Genomic DNA, 16585 nt, shown 5'->3' on the forward strand with positions numbered 1-16585 from the left:
ACAAAAACATAATCGTTCATCTCAGACTGCACGTGGCCCAGACTGAATTTCAAACTGAATCCACTGCACATTCTGCAGTTTTCACTGATGTGTAAAACATGCTGTGTGTGAGCCTCTGTGACCTGTTTATGTGTTTGTTTATGACACGACATTACTGGTAATGGAACTCGGTGTGGTGCAAACATGATCAGTTTAGCTTGCAGTTTGTTATTTCTATTAGCAGCTTAAATAACATGGTGTTAACTGAAACAGCACACAAGGACACGGTCAGACATCTCATAACAGCTGTCACACGACATCTTATCTGTGACTGAGGACAGAAGGCAGCACACAGCAGTATAGCATCTCACCTTATAGTTACGGCAGGTGGGGTTGAAGGCATTGGTGCCGCAGGCGAAAAGCGTCTCGTCATTGCGTGGCACCAGCACTTTGATGTAGTTGTAACACTCATCCTGTCAGGAGAAAAACAGCTTGATGTTACTGTACATCAGGGAGTAGGTCCATGTTGGAGCCTGGCAGCCTGACAACAGAATTAAAGCAGGACTTGCTGCAGACAGACAGCACGTTTTACCCACAGCTACACAGACACAACCACCTCTGGTTTACATTCAGTTATCATAATCCCTAGGCTGATTCCTGTGTTTTCACTATAGCTCTGGGGAGGATAATGTGATGCCAGTAGGCCCAGGCTGTTGTCCGTGGCACTGATTCTGATAAGCTACATGAACACCTTCGCTTATTACAAAACTTCACTGTGCAGGAAACAAAAGCAGAGGTGAAAGGAGTGAGAGAACGAGCCCACAAAGAAAAACAGAAAGGGAGAGGATGATGTGTATGTGTCTAAGCCCACAAAGAAAAAGGGAGAGGATGATGTGTATGTGTCTGGAAGATAATACTCACGCTGTTTTTCCCTCTCACAGTGCACTTCTCCACATCCTTCGTCTTCCAAGTCAGTTTCTGAAAAATGAACAGCCAACTGTCAGCTCAAAGACAAGCTGCTTCTCGCTATCCCAGCTTTTGTTGCTCCCAATCGTTCAAGTGCCATTATGAGACAGCTGTGATGAAAATCTCATTAACTTCAACAAACTGTCGTGAAGAAAAACAAACAGAGAAAAATCAGGGAAGCCTGCGGCGACCTGGGCAGCTAGGGGTTGTGGTTCCCCAGTGATAAAAATCACTCTGCAAGATATGTCTAGATCTGGGAGAACACACACAGGGAAATCAAAGGATCGAAAGATGTTTGCATCACGGCGCTTGTCTATATGAGGAGCAGTCAATTAGCCCCAGTGAACCTGCCGGTCAAAAGCCCTCCCCTCATCCTGAACACATTCCCTGTATCAGTGGTAAGTCACTGAACAGACTGTTACAAAAGCTCCATCAGCTTGTTAAAAATCTCTGCGCTCCCATGCCACTGAGGATGATTAGAGTAATGTAAAATAAGCTCCAGTTTCAGACCAAAGTCACTCAGAGGATCGAACAGTGTGCGAGCAGACTGGAGCTGGATGTCACTCAGTGACGTCAACATTTGGAGATTCTGAAACAACCTCTACAAGCTGAAGAAGCCGTATCTGGTCTTGGGCATTTTGTCTGGAGTCTGAGCTTAAGACCAGGTTTCAGACACATTAGGTTTTAATGCCAGGTCTTGATTCTGGACACTTTTGAATGGTGACTCTTCTTTCCCCTGCAAACTGCAAAGCTTCGAATATACCTGTTCATTTTTCTGCAGATGATCTGTGTTTGTTTCTTGTAAGTGCTGTAATCATTCTGAATGTGTGATACTTTAGGTAACTATCCTTGTCATGTTGTCATGTATATAAACATTTTGAATTACTCTTGCTTGACAATGGGTCTGGATTTGCATTAACACTTAACGTAACACCAAGATGCGTGCCCATTTATGATATACACAAGGTATTTCATGGTATAGTGTGCACTCTCTATGAATACCATGTGAGTTTGTCCTTGCAGTCTCACTAAAATTACATTTCTTAAGAGACTAAATTCCATAAGAGAGGTATTTACAGCACATATCTCTCTGACCCCCATAGTTTAGATTCAGAAGCTAATTATTTTCTTTTTATGTATATTGCAAAAGGTATTTCATGATTAAATATTGAAAGGTAAGGAGCAACACAGAAAATGTGACTGACTGTGAACTGGCAGCTGATGTAGACTATATCAACCAAACAGGTGCTTCCATACCAGTGCCAGGTGTATTTCTACGCACTCTACAGTAAATATGGGTCCAGCTGTCTGGTGCTTTGCCAAACTAGAAATGTTCAGCGGTCTGGATCAAAGATGAAAAATGCCTTCACATTTTACAAATGCGTTGAAACATTTTAATTGCATTTCTTTATTTCTGTGTGCATATAGGCCTAGACAGGCTCACAGGAGCTTTGGGCCTCATTCACCAACAGTTACTAAGAGCAACTTTCTTCTTAAATCCCCACTTGTGCAGTTTTCCTGAAGATTCTGCCATTCACTGATGTTTTTTATCTGGGATTTGTTCTTAGGTAAGAAAAGAATCAACGCACCCTCAGGATCACAGTTACGCACATTTGAGTGCTGATGTGTGAAATCACTGGTTAGTTAGCTTTCTTCAGTTCTACAGCTGTAAAATAGAATATTTAATTTACAACATTTTATCACTATTAATACCTCTAAGCATTACAGCCTTTTAAGATTAACAAACACTATAAATTACACTAAGCAATGATTTGCTCATTTACAAATAAAGGCTTTAAAATTCATCTGACTTTTATAGTGTGATTATTTATAGCTTAGAATGAAGAAATGCATCACTTAAAAACCAAATGTTTAAGTGCATATCTTTATTTTTTTATTTCTATTAATTCCTTTAAATGTCTCAGACATAGTGGCCAGTGTTGAGCCATCTGTGTGTTTGGTTGTCATCAGACATGGGGCGTGCGGGGCAGCTGAATGGGACCCGAGTGCCGTGTATGGCCCTGACACGCTGATAACTCTGGGCCAGCATCTCTCTTCCCTGTACTGTTGCCTCAGATTTGAGCTCAAACCTGATCTTATGCTTCACCAATTATGCACCCTTCTCCTTATACAGCATTCACTGAAAGAGCACGAACATTCTGTGCCTCTTTATTTTATACCCGCTCATTCGCTGTTCTCCACTTTAAAACTACTCAAGCTTTTCTTCAGTTTGGAGTTTGTTGCGCCATCGTCTTTAGATTTTTAACATTCCTGACATTCTCAACTTTTTTTTCAATTTCTGTGCAAAAACTGTGTGTGCACATGTCTCTGCAATCTCATGCCTTTTTATTAGGGATTGGTGGGCGTTTACCTGCTAAATAGGAACAACTGACAAACACATGGGATTCATCGTTGCAAGAACACCGACATGAACACTTCTGAGGTTTTTGAGAACACGTTCATGAATCAGAGGTTTTTCTTAGGGCTTTTCTTAAGAAGAAGCTAAGAACAGATTTAAGAAAACACATAGGAAGATGATGGTGAACGAGGCCCTTTCTTTTCTCCCAAAGCACCACCAACAGCATAGGCCTCCCTGATTACCGGAGATAGACCAGGAGTCTCTGGAACACAACACAATTTGTACCACAAGCTCCCCTGCTTTTCATTCTTTGGGCTGGTTTTACATTTTATCAGACTACTTTTAAATCAGTCCAACCAGCTTGCAAAGAGAAGACTGCAGTATAAAGAGGAGACATGTATCTTAATTGAGAAGGACTTCTATGAAACATATTAAGCTAACGTTGTTTCATTTCTACTGCATTATGATAAACACATTTAAGAACAATGCCATTGTTCCATATTTTTCTCAATCCCTTAAAAACGATCAAAACCAGCAATGCATTAGCCTCCATGTCTGTAGTACTTGGCCCCTCCTGCAGACAGATGTCTTTAGAAATAGGTCTTAAATATATGGTTTTATTTTTAAATATAATGTGTAAACATTTATAATATCTTAATATATTTAAAAAGGCTTGCCACTGTAGTTTTAGTGAATGTTACTTCAACAGGGTTGAACAGTGCTTTTGTTGGGGACCTTCTTGTGGCATACTGATGCACATGAATGAGGTTTTACCTCAGGGTGGTTCATGTAGAACTGACAATAAATAATCTTCAGTGTGATCATGCTAATGAAGGAACATGTCACCTGATGCAACAGCAGACATATTTGTTAGCAGGATCAATTTATTGTTGGGTTTTGGTCTTTTGATTGTGACTTTTTCTGTAAAACACAAAGATCCATCCACAAAACATTACTATTAGTGAGCTCAGTCTGAATGATGAGGACTAACATTTCGAGCTGAGCAGTATAAGACAGACTCCTTGGCATCTGATTTTAAAGATGTCCCTCTAGGTCCTTGTATGGAACACCTCCAGTACGACTTTGTGGTGAGTCAGCATTATGGTAATAGGTACAGTAGTGCCTTCTCCACACTCGATATGGTTTACTAATAATTACTTATGGTCACCCATGGCCCGGAGAGATCGGTGAAGGAGCCCTCGGTGTGAAGAGGGCACAACATTTTCTGTGGTATGATGCAGACTCACACTAAAGATCAGGCTCTGATGGAGAGGAACAGGAGAGTAAGAATGTGAGAGCAGCATAGATGTACAGCCTCGAATAATTTTCCACTCAGTTCCTGCTGTCGCACTGGAGGTGACGGAGGTTTGATTGAACCGATGTAAAAAAAAAAATTCAGCATATACAAACATTTCACATCATATAACATAACTGAAAAAAGATGGTCTAACACTGTGGTGCTCCAAAGTTCCCAAGTAAAAAGTTTAGATCTCCTTGACATGGAGTGGTGCCCTTATCAGAATGAATATTGTGTTTGGTGCTAATCTAAACACAAGCAAACAAACGTCCAGGCCTTGGAGGGCCGTGTTTGACAAATGAGATTCAGATAGGAGGGAGCAGAGCACTTCAAACGCCACAAGAGGACAGCTCCACTTGTATTGGATATATGTCTGAAGAGAGATTGCTTAATACTGGAATGAAAAGACAGGCAAAGGGTAGAAAGGAAAATAATGACATACAAACATTACAAGAGATTTTTTTCTGCAAACACACAGTGTAGCTCAGCAAAACAAGGAAAGAACTGCAGTCTGAGCAAAAACAGCAGAGCCTTAAATTAAACCCTTAATTCAAAATCACTATAGGTCTATTTGTATATGTGACATATTATCCAGAATATCACCACTACCAAGCAAAAGCACATGTTCAGTTCTGTGAATGATTTTACTGTTTTCTATGAACAATGTCAAGTGAAGCTGGTGCTGCAATTCAAAACCTCTACTTGTAACTTTCAGATCATTGCTTTTGATTCTAAAGGATCAGAGGATCCAGACACTCCCTAAATGTCAGACTGTCAGAGCAAGAATTCATCTTGGACGTGAGTTTTTGTACTGAGGTAGCCAACAGACCACAGTTCAGTTTAGAAACTAAATGACATGTCCAAGTTACACATGAAATAATGTCCTATATAAATGAATATAAACTCACATTATCAAGAAAGGATATATTATTATGTCGGACACAGAGCAATGACATGTAATGACAACCAAGTAAACACCAGAAGATTTTTCATGATCGTGCACTAACTTGCCTACCTGCTGGGGGATTATCTGCTCAGATGAAGTGGCAAGATTGATGGCAAACACATGGTCCCTGCAAGAGACAGAGAATCAAGACACCATAAGTGGGGCCATCCCCACGTGCTTTTAGACAAAAGCTTCTGACTAAGCCATTTCACCTTCGAAAAAGTTTTCCAACTGTCAACACAACCCATATGAATCATTTTGTGAAGTGTGACATGCACCTTCTTGTACGCGGCTGTGAAAGACATTAATGTAGTTGCATTAAGAATGCCCACACCTTTTTGGATGGGATTCTTGGCAGTGCGAGCCATTTGAGACAGGGCCAAAAGCTTTACACGATAAAAGTGGGCAGAGGAGGCGCAACCTCATACTTTTTAGATATTTAACCTAAAACATCTTGATTGAAAGGGGGACAATGTGCAATTAGACATTAGTGATGCACTAGAAAAACTGCAAAGAAGCTGCCAGAACTGCAAACACAAAAGCCTTTTGGGCATCTTAGATCTAGATTTATAAAGTACTTTGAAATTTCCAAAGCTCTCTGACTCTGTTCCTGTCTCTCAGAAAAATAACCACAAATTTCTCCATCCACGTGTCAACGTTTGTGCAAACTTGGCAGGGTTCACTTTCTTCTCTTCACTTGTGGTGTCTGAATATGTGTTATATGAACTTTACTACTGACATGTTTTCAGTTGGGTTCTGCTGTTTTCTTGTTTGTTTGTTTTTGACCTCTTTGCTTATTCAGTTTTGGCTTTTGTCTATTTCTCTCCCTCAGGTTCCTTACCTCAACATCCATGGTATCAGTAAAATATCTATATATCTATCAAAAGCCCACTGCCTCTTCCCCAGTTATTGGTCAAAATAAAAACTAAATTGTTTTCATGCATATTTGACTTTACATTTAAAATTAAGATCAAACTTGCAACTAAATGCATATATAATCAAATATCACCTTTTTGGCCACTGTACAACTCACTGGTTAAAGGTTTAGGCTCTGCTAACTTATGATCATTACTCTTCACATTCATGGACAAAAAAAACTAGAAACAGTGATCAGATGATTTATCAGTTCTGAAGGACATGATCAGATTTGCAGACAGTGGTTGACATATAACATATAAAGTGTATATTACCATTATTAGCTTTTGTGAAATCTACAAATATAGATGACAAAGGAAGAACTATGCTAATGGGTCCTGTGTCAAGCTAGCAGGAGAGTGGCAGTGACTGACCGGGCAGCGATGTAGAGCATGTGATTGATCTTCAGCATCCTCTGGAAGTCCAAGCCCAGACGGACAGTGTCATTGTCCGACATGAGTCCCTGGAAGCTCGGGTAGAGGTAGGAGGCTGCGTGGGCAAATGAGATGAAGAGAACATGTTCAAATACTCATAATAGCAACAGATAACCACCAACGCCTTCTCAGAAGAGAGCTGACAACATAAACCAGACTAATATATTACATCTCTTTTTCTTCAAAACAGGAAAATAAATTCAGCTCAAACCTCACATTAACTTAGTGAGAAATAAAAATGTGACTGGACTGTTTACTATTCAGGTCAACTGTGCAAACAAAAGTCAATCACTCATCGTTGCTGTACATCAGTGCTTTTACATTGGTAGAGAAGCAGTAGGACACTAATGGCATTAGTGGTCGACCAGTATGGGCTTTTCAAAGGCCAATGCCAGTCTTTAGAGAGTTGGGAGGCCAGTGACATATAATGCTGATATCATGTTTTTTTTTAATCAAATAAGAAACAAATGTATATTAAATGAGAAAAATTTGCTGAACTTAAATACTAAAGAATTCTGAGAATATTTGAATTATTCAAAAATAAAGACTGAGCCTTGTCTCTGCTTGCTACACTCTGCACTCCCCTTATTATTTTATATTTAAAAAAATTCTCCAAGAAAAAAAAACAACTAAACTGTGAAGGAAAAAGGCCACTGCCTGCAGATGTGCCTGCAGCATTTCCTGTTAATCAGCCTTGTGAGTGCAGATTCGGGCAATGTCGATTATCTAACAATGCCGAATATCTGTCACTAATATTCATTTAAAAATAATTCAACAGCTTAGAAAAATACAACACCTTTGCAGCTTATGAAACACTAACTGAAAATTACAGTTTGGCCTATTGTGCTGAAAACCCGGAGCATACACTGCATGCACACCATAGAGGCAGATGGGCAGGGAAAAACTATCAAGTTGCAAATTGGATGGTCATGTCGCAGAGGTTAGTCCGATGTAAATACATGGCTCCTGGTGTTCTTAACAGACATGTCTGTGGAATGTGCAAAGTGAGAAGAGTCGGTTTGTCTGGTCAGTTTGTCTGGTCAACCCACATTTTAACAGCACTCGTCTGTCTGAGGCCAGAAATGTTGAATGTGTTGTCATCAGAGCAAATTAAATGACTTCATCTGACAAAACCACCCACAAAAACCTTGATTATACCTTATACTAAATGTAAAAAAATTATATATATATAAATTCCCCACTTAGCCCACTTTGGAGCGGCCTTATTCCTTCCTTCAAGCTGGGAATGTGTGTGTATGCAACAGTAGAAAAGTAATAAGTAATAAGATGAACTTAGGTAAGTGGTGCAAAGAGAACGAGTGATTTAATATCATCTGTGCATTGCATTATGGCTGATTTGCATTTTCCCTTCTTTCTCTTTGCATTTTAATTCCATCCTGCCTTCAAACTGCAGACTGACTCTCTAGGGGGAAATCTTAATTTAAACAAAGGAAGATGGTGTCCAGTGCTTTAAATAACAGAATGACAACCAGTCTGTGGATGGACATGTCTTGCAAATGCTTAGTGATAAAAAAAAAAAATGCTTCAGGCAGAAATAAAATTAGCCTGCTGAATACTGACACCAGGCTGTCGTCCCCATCACAGGCTACCCCTGCTGAGGCCTTTTTTTAAACCAAGCAAGGATTCTGCTCAAGGCCAAGGTGCTCTGGATCTGTAAAATACTGCATTAAGTGCCCTCCATCCTCCCATCCAACCAGAGCTGCTGTTGCACCACGATCTGAAATTAGTCTCTCTACAGGGAGCCGTACGTTCCCCTAACCACTCATCTTGAGTCGACAGTTTAAAGATTTAAAAACGCCCAGTGTCTGGCTGAGTGCTGGGCCTAGCTGTGCTGTCTGGTGAAGAGACTCCCAGTGGCTCAACAGCCCTCCCCACTATCCTCCCCCTGCTGGAGGAGGATTTCTAATTACTCTTCAGCATTTTCACATCCTTTAAAGTTTAGGGGGCAGCTGGGGCACTGTAGGTGAAGCAGGTGATGGTTATTTAAACATTCTGCACCAGGAAGCACATGTCTGCCGGCCAGAGAGTGAATCAAACCAGAAACCTTCATCATGAGGCTGCAATCAGTGCGACATCAACAATGAGTCAAAAAACTAAACCTCTTCTTTCATATCAATTTTACCAATGCATCAGTGCTACAACCAGAAAAGTCATGTCCAGCAAAAACAGCTTAATGTTTTCCTCAACATGTTGCATCTCTAACTGCAGCAGTGAATCCTTTAGTCCATCACCAGAAAATTAATCAGCCACTTTAGAAGTCCTTTAAGCATAAATGCCAAATATTTGGTGGCTGCAGCTTCTTAACTGTGAGGACTTGCTGTTTTTCCTTGTCTTACATTATAGTTAATTGAATATCTTTTGCTTTTATCCTGCCGGTCAGAGCAAATCAGACATTTAACACACCCCCTTGAGTTCTAGGGCTTTTTAACCAAGCTCCAGTGTTTTATAGACCAAATCATTAATCAATTAAGTCAGAAAATAATTTACAGGCCAGCAATGTACACTGAAATATGCACAAAGGTGTATGATAAAATGAAAGCCCATATTCTATTTATACCACAAAAGAATCGCAAAATCCCAATTGCATTATATACTGTAAATCTTCTGACCCAAACTTGAATCAAAAAGTCCCAAACAATGCAACCTCTTCCACGTGTGTTAAGGTAACAGCATTATACTGGTTTACATAAAAAAATTATAAATAGTCTGGAGGGGGTTGAGTCAAATACTTTTTATATATTATATATGTTATGACTTGGTTCAAAAAAGTGCAGTCAGTTATTTTTACTGACTACAGAGTCAGAGTCCTCCCAACACGCTCAAGGAACTTGATGAGTGGTTTTAGGGCCCCATACGTTCCTGTTCAGTGAAAGCATCTGATACAGCCCTTGGTTCTGACATGTACAGCTCTGCCATTGTACCAATCATTAGAACATGGTTTATATTTGGTAAATACTTAATATACAGGTTCAAAATATGGCAGCTCCGGTTCTGAGCAGCTCATATATAAAAATATCTTCGTTTGCTTTCAGGCACCTAAATCAGTCAGGCCTACTCAGCGTTCAGTCGGTCCCAAAAAAAAACAAAACAAAATGCTGAGGTGAGTCATCTGCCCACTTCCCAACAGAAGTAACAACCTGGGTATGATTTCATAGACTTCAGCTCGGTGAAGTACTGCAATTCATAATGGACGCCTCAGAGCTGCGAGGGACCTTGTGCCATGCTGTCACCTGCTGGAACCACAGGTGACAAATTGCTCTCATTACAACTAGGAAGGAGCCCCACATATAGCACTATTAGCACAGCTATTTCTGCTAATGGTTGCGTTACTCTCTTGCAGATAGATCAATTACAGTGTGTGGGCCACGGTCTCAGCCACCTCTTAAATCAATTATGGGCCATTACGTTTAGCTGTTAGGGCTTCTTCTATTGACCTCCCCACTGACTGGGTGGCACCGATGGGTCCCCAGGGTGGCCTGATGAAGCAGTGTCTTGAGAGTGTCACGCATGTCAATGATCCTCCTTAGTCAAAATCCTACAGTACCAGCTACTGCTGAACTCTTGAGTTTTACCTGGTTAAGGTGCAGTCACATGTTGGGCTGGGCAATATTTCACCATTAACCCTTTGAGAACCGTCAATGTACTGTAGTGTGATTGTTTTAAAAATCATTTAATGATTCTGAGTGTAATAACAATCTAAGATGAGTTATTGATGCTATTTTACAGGAGTAAAAAAGGTTGTTTTGTGTTATTTTGCTAATATTTTGTGGTACATGCTGTACCAGCACCTGGGGAGTCATTCAAACCTGACGTTTAGTGTAAACATGAAGTGACATGGACTGGCAGGTAATTGTTTTGCCCCTGTATCAACAGCACTACATTGACCTGAGGAGGCATATCTAATTCTGGTGACTGGTTTTGACAGCTTTCATGCCAGCCTAAAAACCCCAAACCAAATGTCTGAATACACATTGCTGCCTTTGTTATAATGGCCTTTTTCACACAAAGTCAGCAAAACTAAAGGAAAAAATAAAAACACATCGACCTCACTAATCCCTGTTCCCCAGTAACGAGCAATAATACCTGAGTGCCCCTTGCTTTACTCTACTCCGGCAAGAGGGATCACCATGGCAACACAACAGATTTTGAACTTACATTCTCTGCCCACGATGCTGATTGGTTCCAGGTCTTGGGGGAACGGCGTGGCTCCTGAGGACAGCTGAGCTAAGAAGGCGGCTAAGGTGAGAGCCAGGACGGCTGGCAGAACAGGTTGAGGCGAGCCGAGCATCAGCCTCATGTTGGCACAAGATGAGACCTCACTAGAAACACATGGCCCACAGCAGATTCGCCTCCCACCTAAAATGAGATATACAAATATCCAGTTGGTGGTTAGCATACACTAACTGAGCCACCTCAGTATTGTAATAAGCACACAGTGAATACATACTGCTACAAGTACAGCAAGACTAAAAAATGGAATTTAATAGTTATGGTAAAAATTACTCTGCGACACTTTAAAAACAATCGCAGCATCAGTGTTTAAAAGTGGCAGTTAAGTTCCTATTAGCATGCAATGCCTTATGTCAGTGCGGAGATGTGATTGAGTGTTCGCTGAACTGCTGAGATGGCAAAAAGTGCAGACGCATAAAAAAATAAAAAGAGGGAGACAGAGAATCAGACACAGGGAGAGAGGGGCCAGGCGCCGGGGTCCTGCCCACCGGGACACCTGCCTCATTTACCACCAATCAATGTCTGTCACAGGTGACTTAGCACAATTAAACCTTCACTTACACTGCGGAGAACAACAAGCCACGACACCAGGGCCTGATGGCAGAATTAATTACTGTGAAGGTCTGCATTTGTATATGTAAAATGCATCTTTAAAACAGCTGAGAGAAGGTCTTGGGGAGCAATCCCTGGGTTAGCTGAGGCCTCTCTGTGCCTTTCTGTCACAAACAAGTGATGGTTAAGTGAACTGAAAACTCAAAGCTGTTTGCACCGTGACTGTGGCATGTGGTGAGTTTTATATTTGTTAGCCCCGTGGCACGACGGGGTCCTGTCCCAGCTGCCCCCCGCCTCGGAGCATGCTGACATGGGCTACATGACCCTATGGAAGTTAAGAAACTCAAGGATGGAACAACTGAATAACAATAATATAAATGATGGAGATTGCATAACTAAATTACTTTAGCATTGTGACTTGATTTGTCAAAGTATAAAAGTACTGCAAAGTAGATTCAAAAAGTCAAAGTAAAAGGAATTAAATGAAGGTTATAAAGCAATCCAAGAACAAAATACTGCCAAGAACGAGCAAGGACACATTTACATTTTATATTTAAATCCAAATAGAAAGAGTGCCACACAACAGGAAACACAGCCTATACTGGGTGCTTTTTTATTCAAACAAATGCTGAAGTTCTGTGTTTATAAAAACACCTGCAAACATTTCCTGGGTTTGGCTCTACACCAAATCAGATCATCTTCTGCTGCATTATGACCAATTTTTACTCAAATCTGTTTACGTGTTTTTAAGATACCCTGCTAAAAGAATCATAACCTCCCATGTTATTACAGCAATTATATCTGCTACATTGGTTGCTTCAGATACCTGGTCCCAAATACAGACACTAAGTCCTTTCAGAAAAGGTTGGCTGGTAACAAGTAGTGAATCATTTATAATAGCTGGATTTGTATAATTACAGGAACAACTAAGTAGGTAAACAAAGAAACAGGGAGCTACAGATAAAAACCAACTTTGTGAACAGAAAAGTTAAAGACAGATGTTACAACACTGCAGAACATGTCTGATGAGTGACCTCACAGAAAAGGCAGGACTAGAAACCGACAACAGCAACAACAGCGTGTTATGCAAAAATGTTGCAACCTCATCCAGCTGTATAAACTAAAGTCACAGATAACCATACTGAATAAATAGCTTGACAAAAGAAGCCCTGAAAACAGTTTTTCAACAAAAGGTCTACACAGAAGCTGAGTGTCTGTGTGTGCACAAATATTAATTTGCACATCTGTTTGACATTTGAGGGAGGAGACAATGACAGATGGATGGCAGAGAGATTTGTTGAAACACACTTCAAACTTTGATGACCTGTGCTCTCTGCCAACTTATTAAGGGCAATGTGTCCTCCACAGGTTTCTTACAAGCCCTCCCAAGTTTATGAGCTGTGTCACTTGGCAATGAGATTTGGGCCACATGGTTTTAAGTGGGAGCAGAAAATTAAGTCAACAGAGACACGATCTGTCATCAATACTGATAATAGTCTGCTTCATTTAAATGCAGGGGAGAAAGCTGCATTTAACAATGAGGTCAAGTGATGATCACAGCTCTATAAATTGAGGGGAGTGGGTGGGAGTCTGCTTGTGTTTACGCTGTGAATCACAACAGCTTGTGAGGCCTGCCTTAGGCAATATATGAGGACAATATATATCTGATGGATTAGCCTGATATGCCATAATTTGGATGTTTTTTTTTATTTCTGCCAAGGAGGATTGTTGTAGTGGTGTCGATCTAAGAGACAAATCCATGAGAAACAGCCTTCAAAATGTCATAAACATTCAGGGGAGGCACAAGGGCTGCACGGACTGGTCATGTAAATGCATAATTAAACACAATTCAAAGAGTCCCAAATACCAAATAATCTACACAACTACTTCACTTCAGTTATGGATATACACAGACAGCCACCCAAAGACAGAAGCAGCATACTGAGGAAGCATTAGATCCTTGCGAGGATGCGAGAAGGCAGAGATCATTTATTGACAAGATAAAAGGCACTTAGCTAGTGGAATGCAGCCAGCAGTGTGCTATGATGATGCATGCAAAACAAGACATTTAGTGCAACACCTTATGCAAGACCAGTCATACACACCTCTGCTACAAGCCAAGACACACAGACCATGTAGTCTCTTGATGACTTCATCATTATCCTGAGCTGCCGTTGGAGATGTTTTGTAAGATTTACTGCAGTAAAGTGACAGAGTTTGCTTAAGCTGGGAGGAACTGCATGGCAAACAGCCGAGAAGGGAGGAACTCGCCTGTCTCTAGGTTGTATAGAATTGTGGATTAAAAAGCCGATCGCCATGTGAATGCGTGAATGTTTGTGTGCACAAATGGGTGAATGAGAAATTCTATAAAGCGCTTTGAGCACACTCCATTGTGTAGAAAGGTGCTATATAAAACCATTTACCAAATCGTTACTTACAAAACTACGTCAATTAGCAGCAGCACATTACACAAACACAGATGGACATACACACCGTCATTGACAACATAATAAACACAAACAACCTCCTGTGGCTGCCAGTTGCTGTAGAACTGGTTCATCTGAACTGTCACGGCCCCGAGTCATTTTCCAGAGCATAACAGGTCAAATCACAGTTGGCTAAGTAGTGTAAGAATACAGGTCTGTGATGACAGGAAAGGAACCTGATGATCTTTCAGTCAAATCCTTTAACAGTGAAATGAAAATGCTGCAGCTGAAACTGATCCTTTTGATTCCAAGTTCAAGACTGAGTTGTTGAAATGATTTCCCCACATAAAGACACGGTCGAGCCACTCTTGCACCAGAACTACAGCAAAGGCACACATTTCTGTTCCATATGGAGTTTAGGAACTGTACATATAGGGCATCAGACTGGCTTATGAATTCATGATGTGTAGCTCTGGTTCATGTGGTCATGAGGTACGTCAGGTATCGGAAAGCTGGTAGTAAGTGGTTCATCAGAATTGTTGTCCTGTTTACTCATCTATGAGATTGTCTTTAAATCATGATCTTACTGTTTTATACTGCATTAAGATTAAACAACAACATCTGTGTATACACTATAAGAAGTTTGGTTTATTTTAAGAGACAATAATGCGCTGGGAGAAAACAAAGTTTGGTATTTGTACCACGCACAAGCCATCATATAGACACCCAGGCCTATTTGGTGTGTCCCAGTTAAAACACAGCATTTTACGGTGCTACAGTGATTCTGTTTTTGTACTGTTTTAGAGATCTGCTAATAAACAACTGTACTCAGCTAAACCTGACATTTTCCTTAGACACTCACTGTGGACACTGCTGTTGCTGAGCTCCATGTTTTCCTTCCATCTAAATGTGTCAACAATGCATCTGTAATTATGTACTTTCTTAATTTAACCTAACACAAAGTCTGATGAGTTAATGACTTTCTGTGCAGCCTGAGGAGGGAGTGGGCAGCTGATGAGCCGACAGCTGTCGAAGAGAAATAAGCCACTGCTTATCCCATCCCATGTTTGCCCTCTGTGTTCGAGGGTTTGGATGGGAGGCTTGGATCATTTTGTTTCTAAAGCACTGGACTTGTTAAGCCATCTGGGATGTGCTGGCAGTGTGGAGGATAGGGGTTTCTGGGATGCTCAGGCACTCCATTGATTATCTGACATTCAATCGGATTAGCCAACAACGCTGCATCTGATGGCTGATAGAATATATCCGCATTGAATTTTGGAGTCTCGGGGTCTTTTACTGGATTAATGCAGAAATGAGACATAAATAATAAGAGAAGCTTGGTCTTTATTGGTTGGTATGGATGAGGCCATGGAGTCATTTAAATACAGAAACATTTTAGGTTACACAGTCTCCACTTGGCCGATGAAAACAACACTATACATCTAAATTCCAGTTTCATCCTCAATCAGCTGCAATGCACCTGTTGGCTCCTGGGATGCCTATTTTCTGCCAACACCTGCTTCACAAAACTAAACAGCGAAACATAATCCTAATGCAAAATCACCCTCTAATATTTCCTGATGTCACTGATTGGGTTAATCTACCGGCTTTTCATAACCACAGAATACAGTATAGCTCTCATCTCACACCTCTGTGCACCTGGATACATCGGAGCCCCTTGGCTGTTGGAGTTTTTAAACCCCGCTGTCCTCCACTCCAACATATTTGTGGCACACACTGGCCAGCATAATAAGTGAGCATATTCCTGGTCCCTTCATTCATTTCAGACACAATTAGCCACATGAGCCTCTGCTCTCAGCAGGTCATTGCAAAAAAGGCTCCTACGCTGGGCTCTCTTATACCTGGATACCTGAATTTCCCTTGGGATCAATAAGTATATATATATCACCAAGGAAGGTTCACGGGCAAAAAAGAGGACAATTAAAGACATCACAGTCATCATCTAAAGCAGTGTAATGTTTTTTTGTAGGCCATCCGAGAAGTCAGCATCGCCCTGGTTCCCTTGACAAAAAGCCAATGGGGATTTTTCCATAGGCTTTTCAATTATTGCAGAAAATAAGTTCTATGACAAATAACGGTTTTATGACACGTTTTCTTCAGCAAGATAAACTTCACTAGTGAACACAACTTTTATTATTTTCAAAGCCCAAATATGACTGGCAGATATAAAAAGCCATCGTTAAGCAATAAACTAATTTGACCACGGTTCATGACTTCAGTGACACCACTACAGTTTCTAACATGTAATCTGATTTAGTGGCTTATCTCTGAACAACCCTTTCCTCTTAGTGCAGGGGTGGCCAATTCCAGTCCTCGAGGGCCGCTGTTCTGCTTGTTTTCCAACTATCCCTGCCTGACCGGCTGCTGGTTACCTGGCTCAGGTGTGTTCAGCCAGTCAGAAGCTGGAAGATACCATCGCAGATGAAAGTGGAGTGAGGA

General features: G+C 40.9%; 1 protein-coding gene across 7 annotated transcripts in view; it reads right to left on the bottom strand.

Annotated features, from left to right (window-relative positions):
• Positions 1-16585, bottom strand: part of sema6cb (semaphorin 6Cb) — a 155037-nt gene that overhangs the window by 53527 nt on the left and 84925 nt on the right. For all 7 annotated transcript variants that reach the window (XM_020615490.1, XM_020615486.1, XM_020615489.1 and 4 more), the window contains 5 exons: positions 11073-11273; positions 6837-6951; positions 5617-5674; positions 901-957; positions 351-452 (listed from right to left, as the gene is read on the bottom strand). In XM_020615490.1, coding sequence (XP_020471146.1) covers positions 351-452; positions 901-957; positions 5617-5674; positions 6837-6951; positions 11073-11214 — 474 coding nt within the window. In that variant the 5' untranslated portion in view covers positions 11215-11273. The remainder of the gene's footprint in view (positions 1-350; positions 453-900; positions 958-5616; positions 5675-6836; positions 6952-11072; positions 11274-16585) is intronic.

This window comes from Monopterus albus, unplaced genomic scaffold, assembly GCF_001952655.1.
Source record: "Monopterus albus unplaced genomic scaffold, M_albus_1.0 scaffold166.1, whole genome shotgun sequence".
Lineage (NCBI taxonomy): Eukaryota > Metazoa > Chordata > Actinopteri > Synbranchiformes > Synbranchidae > Monopterus > Monopterus albus.